General features: G+C 42.4%; 1 protein-coding gene across 2 annotated transcripts; it reads right to left on the bottom strand.

The window, feature by feature from the left end:
- Window positions 1-2863: 2863 nt before the first annotated feature.
- ptcd1 (pentatricopeptide repeat domain 1) lies at window positions 2864-11881 on the bottom strand. Of its 2 annotated transcripts, none has more exons than XM_054779130.1 (8): window positions 11319-11881; window positions 7595-7729; window positions 6253-6471; window positions 6077-6178; window positions 4230-4844; window positions 3917-4033; window positions 3482-3664; window positions 2864-3403 (listed from the first exon to the last, which is right to left on the bottom strand). In XM_054779130.1, exons 1-8 carry the CDS (start codon window positions 11751-11753, stop codon window positions 3155-3157), a joined length of 2055 nt encoding a protein of 684 aa, XP_054635105.1. In that variant the 5' UTR covers window positions 11754-11881; the 3' UTR covers window positions 2864-3154. The 2 variants fall into 2 exon arrangements, with proteins under 2 accessions (XP_054635105.1, XP_054635103.1); XM_054779128.1 differs by having other exon boundaries at window positions 2868-3403; window positions 7595-7735.
- Window positions 11882-12827: the final 946 nt, after the last annotated feature.

The following is a 12827-nucleotide window of genomic DNA, read 5'->3' as shown; positions in this document are numbered from 1 at the left end:
ATCGCTCAAGATTCATCCCGTCTTCCATGTGTCCCGTCTTAAACCAGTATCCTCCAGTCCACTGTGTCCTCCTGCTGAGCCTCCGCCTCCTCCGCGGATGATCGATGGCCTCCCAGCGTATACGGTAAAGGCCATTTTAGACTCGAGGAAGAGGGGTAGAGGGGTGCAGTACCTGGTCGACTGGGAGGGGTACGGACCAGAGGAGCGCTCATGGGTCTCCCGCTCCTGTATCCTGGACCCAACACTCATCAGCGACTTCCACTCTCTCCATCCCGTCAAACCAGGTATGCCGCCAAGGGGCGACTTGTGAGGGGGGGGGGGGGGGGGGGGGGGGGGGGGGGTACTGTCATGTTCTGTGTTTTGCACTCTGCTGCCGCCTCTGTTTTGTCCTTGCAGTGTCATGGCTGCTATGATGAGTAATTAGGAACACCTGCGATCAATCTGCTGCTCCCCATTTATACCTCTGCTCAGCCACTACCCAGTTGCCAGTTATTCCCTTGCCAACCCTGCTTCCTGTTCCTCGTCCCTTGGCTCCCAACTGGTCCCCTTGCTCGTGTATTTTCTGCCATTGTAATTTGTACTGCCTCTACCTGCTCTGCACCTTTTTTTTCCTGCAGCTCCTTTCGTTCTGTGAGTACCTTTTTTCCTGCCTTGCAGCGTTTTTTGTTCTTTGTAGTTTTTGGCTCATGCCCTGTGTTCCTTAGTTATTTTTTGTCGTTACCCTTTTCCTGCCTCGCAGTGTTTTTTCGTTCCTTGTAGTTTTTGGCTCAAGCCCTGTGTTCCTTTGTTATCTTTTTGGTAGTTAGTAGGTTAGTTAGTTAGTTAGGTAGTTAGTTAGTATTGTTGCCATTTATTGCTTTGTTTAATAAATGGTATTCTTACTAGCGCTGTGTCAGTCTGCATAACGGGTTCCAACCTTTTTGGCGTAAGCCACACCGTGTGCATGTTTTTGGAATGTGGGAGGAAGCCAGAGTACCCGGAGAAAACCCACGCGCACACGAGGAGAACATGCAAACTCCACACAGAAATGCCCAAGGGAGAATCGAACCCAGGTCTTCCCGATATCCAGGCTGTTACTGTGTTGGCCAACGTGCTAACCACTAGACCACCGTGCGGCCCTTTCCCCAACATATTTTCTGGTAAGTTCTGGAACATAATATAACTCAACTGGTCTTCTCCTGTTGCAGTATCTTTACTAATGAATACTATTAGCAATTCATTGATATTAATTTCAACATCCATCACACTCTCCTCACTATCCTGTTTTAGTAACACATCCACATCTTAGTGGTTGAGGATTGTACTCCCTCACCCTAAAATTCATACATCCTATACGTATGTCTGTCGGTATTGTCTTTTCAAATACAAGTAATACAGACAAACTGTCACTTTTTACTCCTCCTCTGCTGGTTTGGAGTCGTCTAGCTTCTGTTATTTTGCCCCCTCTTATTTCTCTCTTCACCTCATCCATGGACATTTCCATCGGTACGTTTGATATAACTCCTCTTATTGCTGCTGCCTCTCCTGGTATGTGTACTTTTATTTCTCCTCCATCAAGGTACTTCAATCTCATAATGTTTTCTTGCTGTTTTTTATTTGCTGTCGAAATTAGTATTCTTCTGTTATTGAGCATTTTGGCGTATTTAACTTTCCCTATTTCTTTTTCAATTGCTTTAGTCAGATGAACTGGGTGAAAGTGTCCTTTATCTTTGCTCATTGTAATAATAACTTTGTATTCTTCATCTGACTCTTCTTTGCCATTTGTTTTAGCTCGTATTTTTTCTTTGTTTGTCTTCCATCATGATCTTTTCCGCTGCTTGCTTCTGACCATGACTGTTTCCTTGCTATTTTAACCTGTTTGTACTCCATCTCCTCTGCCCCTTCGTCGCTAACATCATCTGAGTTACAGCCCATTGTTACACTCACGGTACAGTTTGGTTGCACTCGCACTCCAGCTCCCTCCGCTCCACCGCCACCAGCTCTTCGTATCTCTTTTGGTTTGTTGCAGGTCGTGGCGCACCGGTCTCGTCGTACCGGGCCCATATAGGCCGTCGGCCGAGATCTATGCAGTCCACTTCCCACAACCCACCTCCAGTCCAGATATCAAATCTCTCAACTGTATATTCAATACTTATTGTATTCCTTATCTCGCACTTTTCACGCTTCAATTTTGGCACCTCGAGCATTCCCACTTCCGCTCTTCTTAATCGTGGGGTTATTGTAGCTGTGGATAATCGATTCAAATACCGACATGACCGATAGCAGGATAGCGTTATTAGATCGATACTGTAGTGATGAGATGAATATTTTTAGTTCTCTTTTATGTTTATTCTCACAATTACAATTTAGTGTCGTGTTGTTCAAATACGATGTATATATTTATAAATTATTTACAAACTCAGGGAATCGGTTGTTGGACACGTGGGGTTTGGTCCAAAAAGCCTAATTATTTCATAGTCGTTTTTATTTTTTTACTTTGCAAAATTGCAAGTAATAAAATGAAAAAATTGCGTATTATTTCGCTGCTATTGTTACATTGTCTTGTTGTACTTCTGTACTGTATTACATCTTTCTCAAATCAGTTTTACAAAAATAAAAATCTTTGTCTCATTTATTATTTGATTATAACTGTATTATCATATTATAACAACAAAACAATTTAAGAATCGTGAACATTTTCAAGTAAAACGCATTGCTATCGACAATACTGTCCTGGTGTTATCGAATTGACACCAATTTGCAGTATCGCCTACCTCAGGTATAAGACGTCCTCAGGCGCCAACTGTTGGTGTGGGGTGTAGCAGCCGGTAAACAAATTAATTCTTCTTTTAAAATAGTAGCCAACATTTACTACATTCATTTATTCCATATACACAAGTATTTATTTTTTATAATCTTCTTGTTGTATAATGTCATGGAAATTATATTTCATGTTAATTCAAGTGCCTGACACACTATAAATGACATAATGTTCATACACATGCAGCCCCCAAATACAAAAAACTATGAACATTATTCAAAGTTTGACACAAGTTAATGACTAATACATTTAAAATTAATGATAATAATAATAATGTATCAACAGGAATCATTAACAATTGTTTAACTGTTTAAAGAATCACATTCAATGACTAAAGCATCCGTCTACGCTGGGTCAAATGGCTGGTTTCATGCTGCTCATCCGAGGGTGACGTCTACTCGCCACAGCTCTTTGGTTATTCGGGGCCTCAATCAGTCCCCCCAGTGCTCCAGCTCCCGTTTTCACCTCCGCCACCGGCTTGGAGTCAGGCTGGAGCTCCGCCCGTTGGTCCTGGTCGCCCTGGGCCGGCATGACTCGCAGCCATTGCTGGTAGTAACCGCGGAAACCATCGATCTGGACCAGGTAGTTGTTGCGGGACTTGTACTGGGGTTGAGCGACAACTTAGCAGTTATTTACCTGACATGATGAGCAGCAACAGGTGACGTGGCGCTCTATCCTTACCTGGTTGTAGTTGGGAGGGTACTGCGCGGCAAATTCCAGCTGTTTGACGATGACCTCATTAGGCAACACCCCCATGTGACACATGCTTTTCAGGAGCGTTTTAAGGTAAATGTAATCCAGCCGGCGACTTGCCTGGCCAATCAGGGCCGAAAACACATGGACGTTGGGCCTTAATCCCGCCTCCTATGAGGAAAAAGGTTTTTTTTTTTAATGGGATACCTTATTTGTACATACTGTAGTTAGTAATGGTAACATTTTTAATAATTCTTAACAGTAGTATTTCAATACATTGTTTTTTGATCAATTTCTACATGTGTTTTTGAATTATACATTTTATAGTTACATTCTGACTTATAAGAAGGGTTCATGACACACTCCATTTATCCAAATAATGGGTTCTTTTTCTTCAGTTATATCACAGCGTGTTGACTCTACCTCCATGTCTTTGAGCAACTGAAGTCCATCTTTGTATCGCTGGCAGCCCATTGCGAGGCTTCCAAATGTCTGCACGTCCACGCTGACGTTGTACTTCCGCATCACACTCAACACAGCCTGGAAGATAGAAGGTCGAATACAAATTTTCTAACATGTCTCGCTAAGATGAAGATTGAAGAATGAATCAGTCCAGCCCAACTTCTGATTGTACTTTAGTCATTAATTAAAAGCTGTGTCCAAATACTTCTGAATACAACTAGCCTGTAAGTGTATGTGTGTATGCGTGTGTGCATGTGTGCGTGTGTGTGTCAACCTTAGCTCCATCCAGGTCACCAGTTCTGGCGGCCCTACGAATGGCCGAGTTGTAAAAGGCAGTGTCCAGCTTGATGCGATGCTGCTTGGCGACCTTCAAGAGCGTCTGCAAAGACTGGACACCCGGCGCCATGGTGTCAGCCAGCAGGGTCAACGTCCGGAGGTCCGGCTTGAGCCCATTTTCCGCCATCTTCCCCAGCAAACCTTCGCCTCCACCAAGCAGAGCGAGTCTATCTGCGGGTCCGCCCACGCTGCCGAAGGAGATCGAGCCACCCCAATTTCCCTCCAGGAGGTCCAGCAGGTTAGGTGCGGAGCTAAAAGGCAGCAATCCAGTTTCGTTTGGCCTACACGGCACCAAAGAGTCTTGCGTATCGTTGGAGCGCTCGCCACCACCATGGAGATCAGGTTGGACAAACAGCTCCCGCTCTAGGAGGTCAACATCGATTGGAGCCTTGCTTGACTTGACGCGAGACTCGCATTCTTCCACGTGTGACCGGAGCAGGATGCTAGAAGCCAGCGCTGGATCACCCAACCCGCAATCTCTTGCGGTCCTCAAGAGCAGGGTGTAGTTGTTAGAGTCTGGGAGAATCCCTGCCTTGAGCATCTGGCGCCAAACCTGGAAAAAACATTTCCCATATCAGTTCAGTTCAACCAAGAGAATTGGAAAAAACATGGTCCAAAGTCTTACAGCTGATCTCGCTTGTCTCTCATAGGAAAACTGCACTTTTTTTTTTTATTTTGCCCATCAGCCACAATCCTTATGTGAGGCAAACACATACGTTTTTCTCTTGTCTATGCATTCGAAAGATATAAAAACAGATCAAAAGCGACAGATCGAGCTGTCTCCTGTACTGTACATAATGGCATCTACCTATGCTGCCTACAAAGACTGCTATAAAAACACCTCCAACAAGGTTTTATGGTTTTATATACATGCTGTCACCATGTACAGTAGTAACAGGTACAGTACATTCATGTAATACTTATACAAAATACTTAGTATTTTGCGTATTTTGTTCATTATAGGAAATTCCTTTCTGGGCACATCGATTTCACATCGCAGTATCAAAACAAACACCTACACCAAGCATTAACTTCACAAACTCAAAAATAAAACACAACAGCAATGGCGGCATCTTGAATATGTAGCATTACCTTTTGGAAGTGGTCTGAGGCGTTGTGAGCACGACGCTGACGCACTGCGAGTGAATCTGTGGTGAAGCTCGTCGCTATCTGGCTAGTAGCTCCTCTGTGTGGTTTGGCTAAGTGTCAATGCGTGAGTTATGTAGTTCAATCCGCGTAACAATGTTAATGCTGTAGTTTAGTTAATATGCACGTCACATTAAATGTAAATGGAGCGTTGTTGGTGCTTTTTGGAGAATTTTTCAGACGACTTTATAGGCAGTATAAGTAAGTCCCATACGTGCTGTAATGAGCTCTCTCTTTGTATCTGTTTTTATATCTTTCGAATGCACAGAGGGAAAGACATGGTAATGTCTCATATAAGGATTGTGGGTGAGGAGCAAAATTTTTAAAAAGTGCAGTTTTCCTTTAAGTCAGTATTTTCAGGAGTTTTATTTGTATGTTCTGTGTGATAAAAATAAAACAAATGTTTTACTGTTCTTACATTTTCATTTTAACACCAGTTGCTTGTATCATTTCTTTGTGCACTTACATGACAATTGATGTTGATTGATAGCGATACTTCACAAAAAAGAAGGTTTTACAGTTGGAATCTTGGACAGATGAATTCTATTTCCACTTTTCCACTGGGGAAATAGTTTCCAAGGTGGACCGTCGTTTTAACCCGCCACCCCCATCCACACCCCCACCCCAACACACACACACCTGCAAAGCCAGCCTGAAACCGATGTCTTTGTCCTTCAGACACCCCATCAGCAAGTAGTGAAACGTCTCCTGAGTGGCAGTGTGGCCGTTCTGCAGCATCTCCTACACATGCAGACACACACGACAAATAAGTCCACAATGAAATGAACAACTTCACATTTCCACAGACATCTCACCCTCAGCGTGTGCATGCAGGCCTGCAGGTGGTTACAGAGGGCGTGCGTCTTGAGGAGTGCATGGTACGTGATGGTGCTCAGGGCGTATCGTTTGCGCCGCAGCTCTTGCTCCAACTTGAGTGCCTGCTGGAGGCCGGCTTGCTTATGGGGCGACTCGGCGCAGGCGTTGAACAGAGCCGTGTAGGTCGCGTCCGACGCTTCCAGACCTCGCTTCTTCATCTGGAAGAGACACATGTACACATGTTTACGTGCCTGTGCAGGATATCAGGGCATTTCAACCAGGCGCAATATGTTGTCTTTAGAATCTATAGCAAAAACACTAGTCAAAGATCCTCTATATATCAGGAGTGCGTTGTTATTTGTAGGAATCTGGTGCAAAAACGCTTGTCAAAAATTGTCTGTTAGTGGAGCTTGCCGCTGTAGTCAAAGTAGTAGTCAAAAATCTTCTATGTATCCTGCTGTTTTTAGGGATCTACTGCAAAAAAAGCTAATCAAAGATCCTCAATTTGACAGGAGTACTCTCCTGTTGTTAGGGATCTACTACAAAAAAGCTTGTCAAAGATCCTCTATATGACAGGAGTGCTCCGTTGTTTTCATGAATCTGCAGCAAAAACATTAGCCAAAGATCCTTTATATGCCAGGAGCACTCTGCTGTTTTTAAGGACATACCGCAAAAACACGACTCAAAGATTCTCCATATGACAGGAGTGCTCTGCTGTTTTTTGGAATCTGCTGCAAAAATGCTAGTCAAAGATGCTCTATATTACCAGAGCTTGCTGCTGCTATTAAGAACCTACTGCAAAACAGTACAAATGCAAATATCCTCTATACATTCCACTGTTTTTAGGACTCTACTACAAAAACTGTAGTCAAAGATCCTCTATATATTACTGGAGTGATCGGCTAGTTTTTCAGGACCTACCGCAAAAATGTTCGTCAAAGATCGTCTATATAATGACATGAGTGCTCTGTTGTTTTTAAGGACCTACTGCAAAAACACTAGTCAAAGATTCTCTATATGATAGGAGTGCTCTGCTGCTATTACAGACCTACTACAAAAAATGCTAATCAATGATCCTCTGCAGAACAGAAGTGCTCTGTTGTTTTTTAAAATCTGCTGCAAAAACACTAGTCAAAGATCCTCTATATTGGGAAAGGGAAGGCTCTGTTGTTTTTAAGGACCTACTGCGAAAACGCTCCCAAGGTCTGAGCTGAAATTGTCAGCCAGTGTGATATCACCCATGAGCAAGCTCTGGCCCGTGAGCTGCCAGTTGAAAGGCTGTGCTGTGCAGTAAGCAAACATGCAGCAGGTGGATGTGATAGACGTGTGCTGTGTCCTCACGTCGTTGTAGAGCTTGAAGGCCTTCTTCAGATGTCCAGCTCGTCCACAGCCCCCAATGAGGACGCTAAAGTTGTACTCTTCAGGCTGGAGCCTCTCTGTCTGAAGCATATCTCTGCTGAACATATCCAATGCCTCCTGCAGCTGAGAGCAGCATTGCCATTAGTTTTATCATCCACATACAGGGGTGCATTGGCCACCAGTAGTACCGAGAGTTTTCCCAGTGGGCCGATGGAGGGACGGTTATTTATTTACTTGTTGCTGCTAAATGTAAATTGGTAATTCCAGGCACTACGACTAAGCGGAAAACGACTGCTCAAGTTGAAGACCGCCAACAAGTTCATCGATTGGCTCTTTCCGTATCGTGCTAACATGTGATTGGCGGCAATGCTGTCACTCCAAGAGCGCTTGGACGTTCTCCAGTGTTTTGCTAGGCCAGGAGGAGTCGTGTCATCTCACTCTGTAAATTGTTAACATGTTGGCCGTTTGTTCTGCCTGGGTCATGTCAACAAAACTGATGTTAATATCAGAGGTTTTATTTACATTAATATTTGAATCTGTGTGCGTCCGTATAGTTGGTGGGGAAAACCGAAGCACCACTGTATATGGTTCAGAAACGCTTGCTGAACGGTCTATGAGCTTTATTTGACATAACACATAGCAAACATGGTGTGGTATGTTACAGCTATATCTTAAATATTGGAAAACAATAAGCATACTATACATCATTGATGAGTTGCTTTTATGAAGCACTTAAGTTAATAATGCGTTAAAGGAACCTTCCTTAAACAGGACAATTTTTTTTGATGCATGATTAACGTGCACACGTCTTGTCTGACGCTCGGCCCACATGGTAGTTTGAGGAATGGAAGTGGTGAATGTGGAGCCACAAGCGGGAACAAATCTTGGAGAAAGAAAAGGGTATTTTGAATGGTAAGTTTCGCTTCAAAGCCCTGGTACATGGCTTTCACACCAAGACTAGAGTTACTTGTCTTTCACTGTCGCTGTGAGTGGAGCTGTCACGGACTATGTTGACTGCCAGAGAGAAGCAGGAAGTTACACTGCCGCTATTTCTTAAATTGTTATTTATACAGTGGTACCTTGACATACGAGTGTCCCGTGACTGAAGACAAGAATGGCTCTAAATAGCATTAGCCGCGCTAGCTAGTCACCGGGAAAGATTTTCAACACATCAGCGAAACACACGTACATTGTAGCGATATAATTGATTTTATTTGTTATGTACTATTGTGTAAAAGTAAGACAACATCAATTTAAAAACACTCAATGAATACACCACTATCCACCAGTATGAACCTGGAGTTTGTTTTTCAGAGAAGTGTACCGCACAAATATGCACATTAGCCCTCAATAAGGTCATCAAATCTAACTTTATGCATTCCCACGGCCCGGTGGTTGGCTCCCCTGCCTTACAGCATGCTTGCGGATATGATGTGCTCTGACACTTTTGAAAATACTGTAAGAATGCCACTTCTATAGAATTGTCTTCTTTATTTTATAATGTAAGATTAATGTCTACATCAAGAAATGTAACCATTGAATCATATTGAATCGTTCTGTTTACAAAATATATGACTCATAAGAAATTTCAGATACATTTCAGGATGAACCTGAAATGTACTACTGTATAACCTTTACAGGTGAACTTAATTTGAGCTTCTATAATTTTGAATGCACATGTCCAACATATGGCCATCTTCAATACTTAGCGCACAACTTGCTGCTCTCTAAAGTAACAGCTGTGCATATTCCTAACTTTTTGTGAGTAGTGTATATTGTTCTTGAAACATATCTTAACCCGTGTATATATATGCATATTGAATCGTTTACCACAAAGAGATTTACATCCTTGCTTATTATTGATAAAACCTTCTTTCTATCTGTGATTAATGATGAGTTAACTATGGACAAAATGCAATTAATCACAATGAAATACAGTATTTTAATCGATTGACAGCCCTAATTTCTACCTGTAGTGTAACTGTAGTTGTGTTATTAAGGGCTTGTGTGTTTGTATGTACAGTGGGGCAAAAAAGTATTTAGTCAGCCACCAATTGCGCACGTTCTCCCACTAAAAAGATGAGAGGTGTCCAATTTTCATTATAGGTACACCTCAACTATGACAGACAAAATGAGAAGAAAAAAAATCCAGAAAATCACATCGTCTGATTTTTAAAGAATTTATTTGCAAATTATGGTGGAAAATAAGTATTTGGTCACCTAAAAACAAGCACGATTTCTGGCTCGCACAGACCTGTAACTTCTTCTTGAAGAGGCTCCTCTGTTCTCCTCTCGTTACGTGTATTAATGGCACATATTTGAACTCATTATCAGTATAAAAGACACCTGTCCACAACCTGAAACAGTCAGACTCCAAACTCCACTATGGCCAAGATCAAAGAGTTGTCAAAGGACACCAGAAACAAAACTGTAGACCTGCACCAATCTGGGAAGACTGAATCTGCAATAAGTAAGCAGCTTGGTGTGAAGACATACAAGACCACAGATAATCTCCCTCGATCTGGGGCTCCACACCAGATCTCACCCTGTGGGGTCAAAATGATCACGACAACGGTGAGCAAAAATCCCAGAACCACGTAAGGGGACAAAGTGAATGACCTGCAGAGAGCTGGGACCAAAGTAACAAAAGCTACCATCAGTAACACACTACGCTGCCAGGGACTGAAATCCTGCAGTGCAGATGTGTCCCCCTGTTTAAGTCAGTACATGTCCAGGCTCGTCTGAAGTTTGCTAGAGAGTATTTGGATGATCCAGAAGAGGATTGGGAGATTGTGATATGGTCAGATGAAACCAAAAGAGAACTTTTTGGTAGAAACTCAACTTGCCGTGTTTGGAGGAAAAACAATGCTGAGTTGAATCCAAAGAACACCATACCTACTGTGAAGCACGGGGGGTAGAAACATCATACTTTGGGGCTATTTTTCTACAAAGGGAACAGGATGACTGATCCGTGTAAAGGAAAAAATGAATGGGGTGATGTATCGTGTGATTTTCAGTGAAAACCTCATTCCATCAGCAAGGGAGATGAAACGTGGCTGGGTCTTTCAGCATGTTAATGATCCCAAACACACTGCCCGGGCAACGAAGGAGTGGCTTAGTAAGAACCATTTGAAGGTCCTGGAGTGGCCTAGCCAGTCTCCAGATCTCAACCCCATAGAAAATCTTTGGAGGGAGTTGAAATTCTGTGTTGCCCAGCGACAGCTGCAAAACATCACTGCTCTAGAGGAGATATGCATGGAGGAAATGGCAAAAATACCAGCAACAGTGTGTGGAAAACCTTGAGAAGACTTACTGAAAACGTTTGACCTCTGTCATTGCCAACAAAAGGCATATAACAAAGTATTGAGATGAACTTTTCTTATTGACCAAATACTTATTTTCCACCATAATTTGCAAATAAATTCTTTAAAAATCAGACAGTGATTTTCTGGGGTTTTTTTTCCTCATAGTTGAGGTGTACCTATAATGAAAATTGGAGACCTCACTCATCTTTTAAGTGGGAGAACGTGCGCAATTGGTGGCTGACTAAACACTTTTTTGCCCCACTGTAAATCAATGGGGCGAATTGGCACAGGATATGCACACAAGTGTAGTGGGCCGGTCTGGACCAAAAAGCCCAGGGCCAAGTTTTTGTCCCTGTCCCTTTGTTATTGTAGTTTGTAGTAAGATTCTCAATAACACCAACCTTTCCTTCTTTAATCAGCTTCTTGCATTGTAAGAAGTACCAGTAGGTAGTATTTCTCCTCACAGGCTTGCGGACAGGTTTCTCCAACTTCTGGTCCTCGTCTTCTCGGTACCTGAAGTCCAACATCTCCGGGCTGCTTTTCTTGAAAGTCCTCCGAGCGGATATGTGGGTGGAAAAAGACCCGAAGTTCTCATTTTCATCTGGAGATGAGGGCAAATCGAGCGGCTCTTCATGCCGCCGTGATAAGCCCGACAATGACACCCATCGGACGTTTGGCTTTCGTGAAGCTGGTGGGAGGAAGAACATCAACACGGGTGGTGATGTTAAATATCGCGTAAAAGCTACCTTGTTGACCGCTGGTGAACGGAATTTAGCAACCCTGACCGATATTGTTGTCCCATTTCGGGCGCACAGCTTTGCTACGGATGGTAACATGATGAAATAGTAAACATTACAAACTACTTAACTAATCATATCGAAAGATTATGTTAGCAGAAAATACTGTTTGACCAACTTTTAATGACAAACACTGGTTTGGTGCGTGTTTCTGGGCGCCGCCATGTTTGATGACGCAAACCAGATTAGACATGCATAGATGATTTCGAACGAACATCAGCAAGCACTCGTCTGGCGAACCGCGTAAACGAAAGTGACAGTCTGTAACGTAAAACAAAGTAGTGTTCATTAATAATCATCTGACCTCTTGAAAAAACCCTCACATGGTCCAATTAAAGTGTCCAAGCCGATCGACTACAGTAGTAATCCATCGATAAGCCTGCCTGATAGGCCAGTGTATTGAACAATATGCATTGAACATGAACAATAATGAAAATTAAATCTAATAATTTTGAATAAACAAAAAAGATAGTTAACAGACAGGACAGTTTGGCTGACGTTTAATGCGGTAGGTACGTATGTTTTGAGCGCCGCCATGTAAATACTCGTAAGGCTCACTAGCTCATATAAACATGAAAGCATTCCATCAGAACAATGTTTATTAATGAAGGGTGTACATTTTGGAAAAAAGCTTTTTAAGTAATCGCAGCGGTGGATGTGAAGGCAAACCAAATGACTGTATTAGTATTCGACTGATATGGCTGCTCATGTATGGAAATATTTACGAATTTTTATTAATTAATATAATTATACTTTGTTCCGCTTATCCAGACCTCGCTCCCACCCGGAGGGTGCAGTCCACCCTTTTCCGACTGAGAAACATGGCCACGGATTTGGGTTTCGGATTATAATTTTTTTTTAAGGAAACATATACAACAAATATGGTATCATTTTCAAGTACATTTCCAGCATGAAATAGTGCCACAACAGTCTGCTTTAAGACAAAAAGAAATAAGGAAATGAAAGAATACCTAATTAACAATATAAATGGTGAACAAGAAAATAAATGGAAAATGAAATTATAAACTACTTTTTTTTAGTTTTTTTTTTTTTTTTACAAGATTCAGATGGTTAATTGTATGAGACCATGGCTTGTTTTGTCTGAGGTCGAGA

The sequence above is a fragment of the Dunckerocampus dactyliophorus genome, chromosome 6, assembly GCF_027744805.1.
Source record: "Dunckerocampus dactyliophorus isolate RoL2022-P2 chromosome 6, RoL_Ddac_1.1, whole genome shotgun sequence".
In the NCBI taxonomy this organism is placed as follows: Eukaryota; Metazoa; Chordata; class Actinopteri; order Syngnathiformes; family Syngnathidae; genus Dunckerocampus; species Dunckerocampus dactyliophorus.
This window is presented reverse-complemented; position numbering and strand designations above follow the sequence as displayed.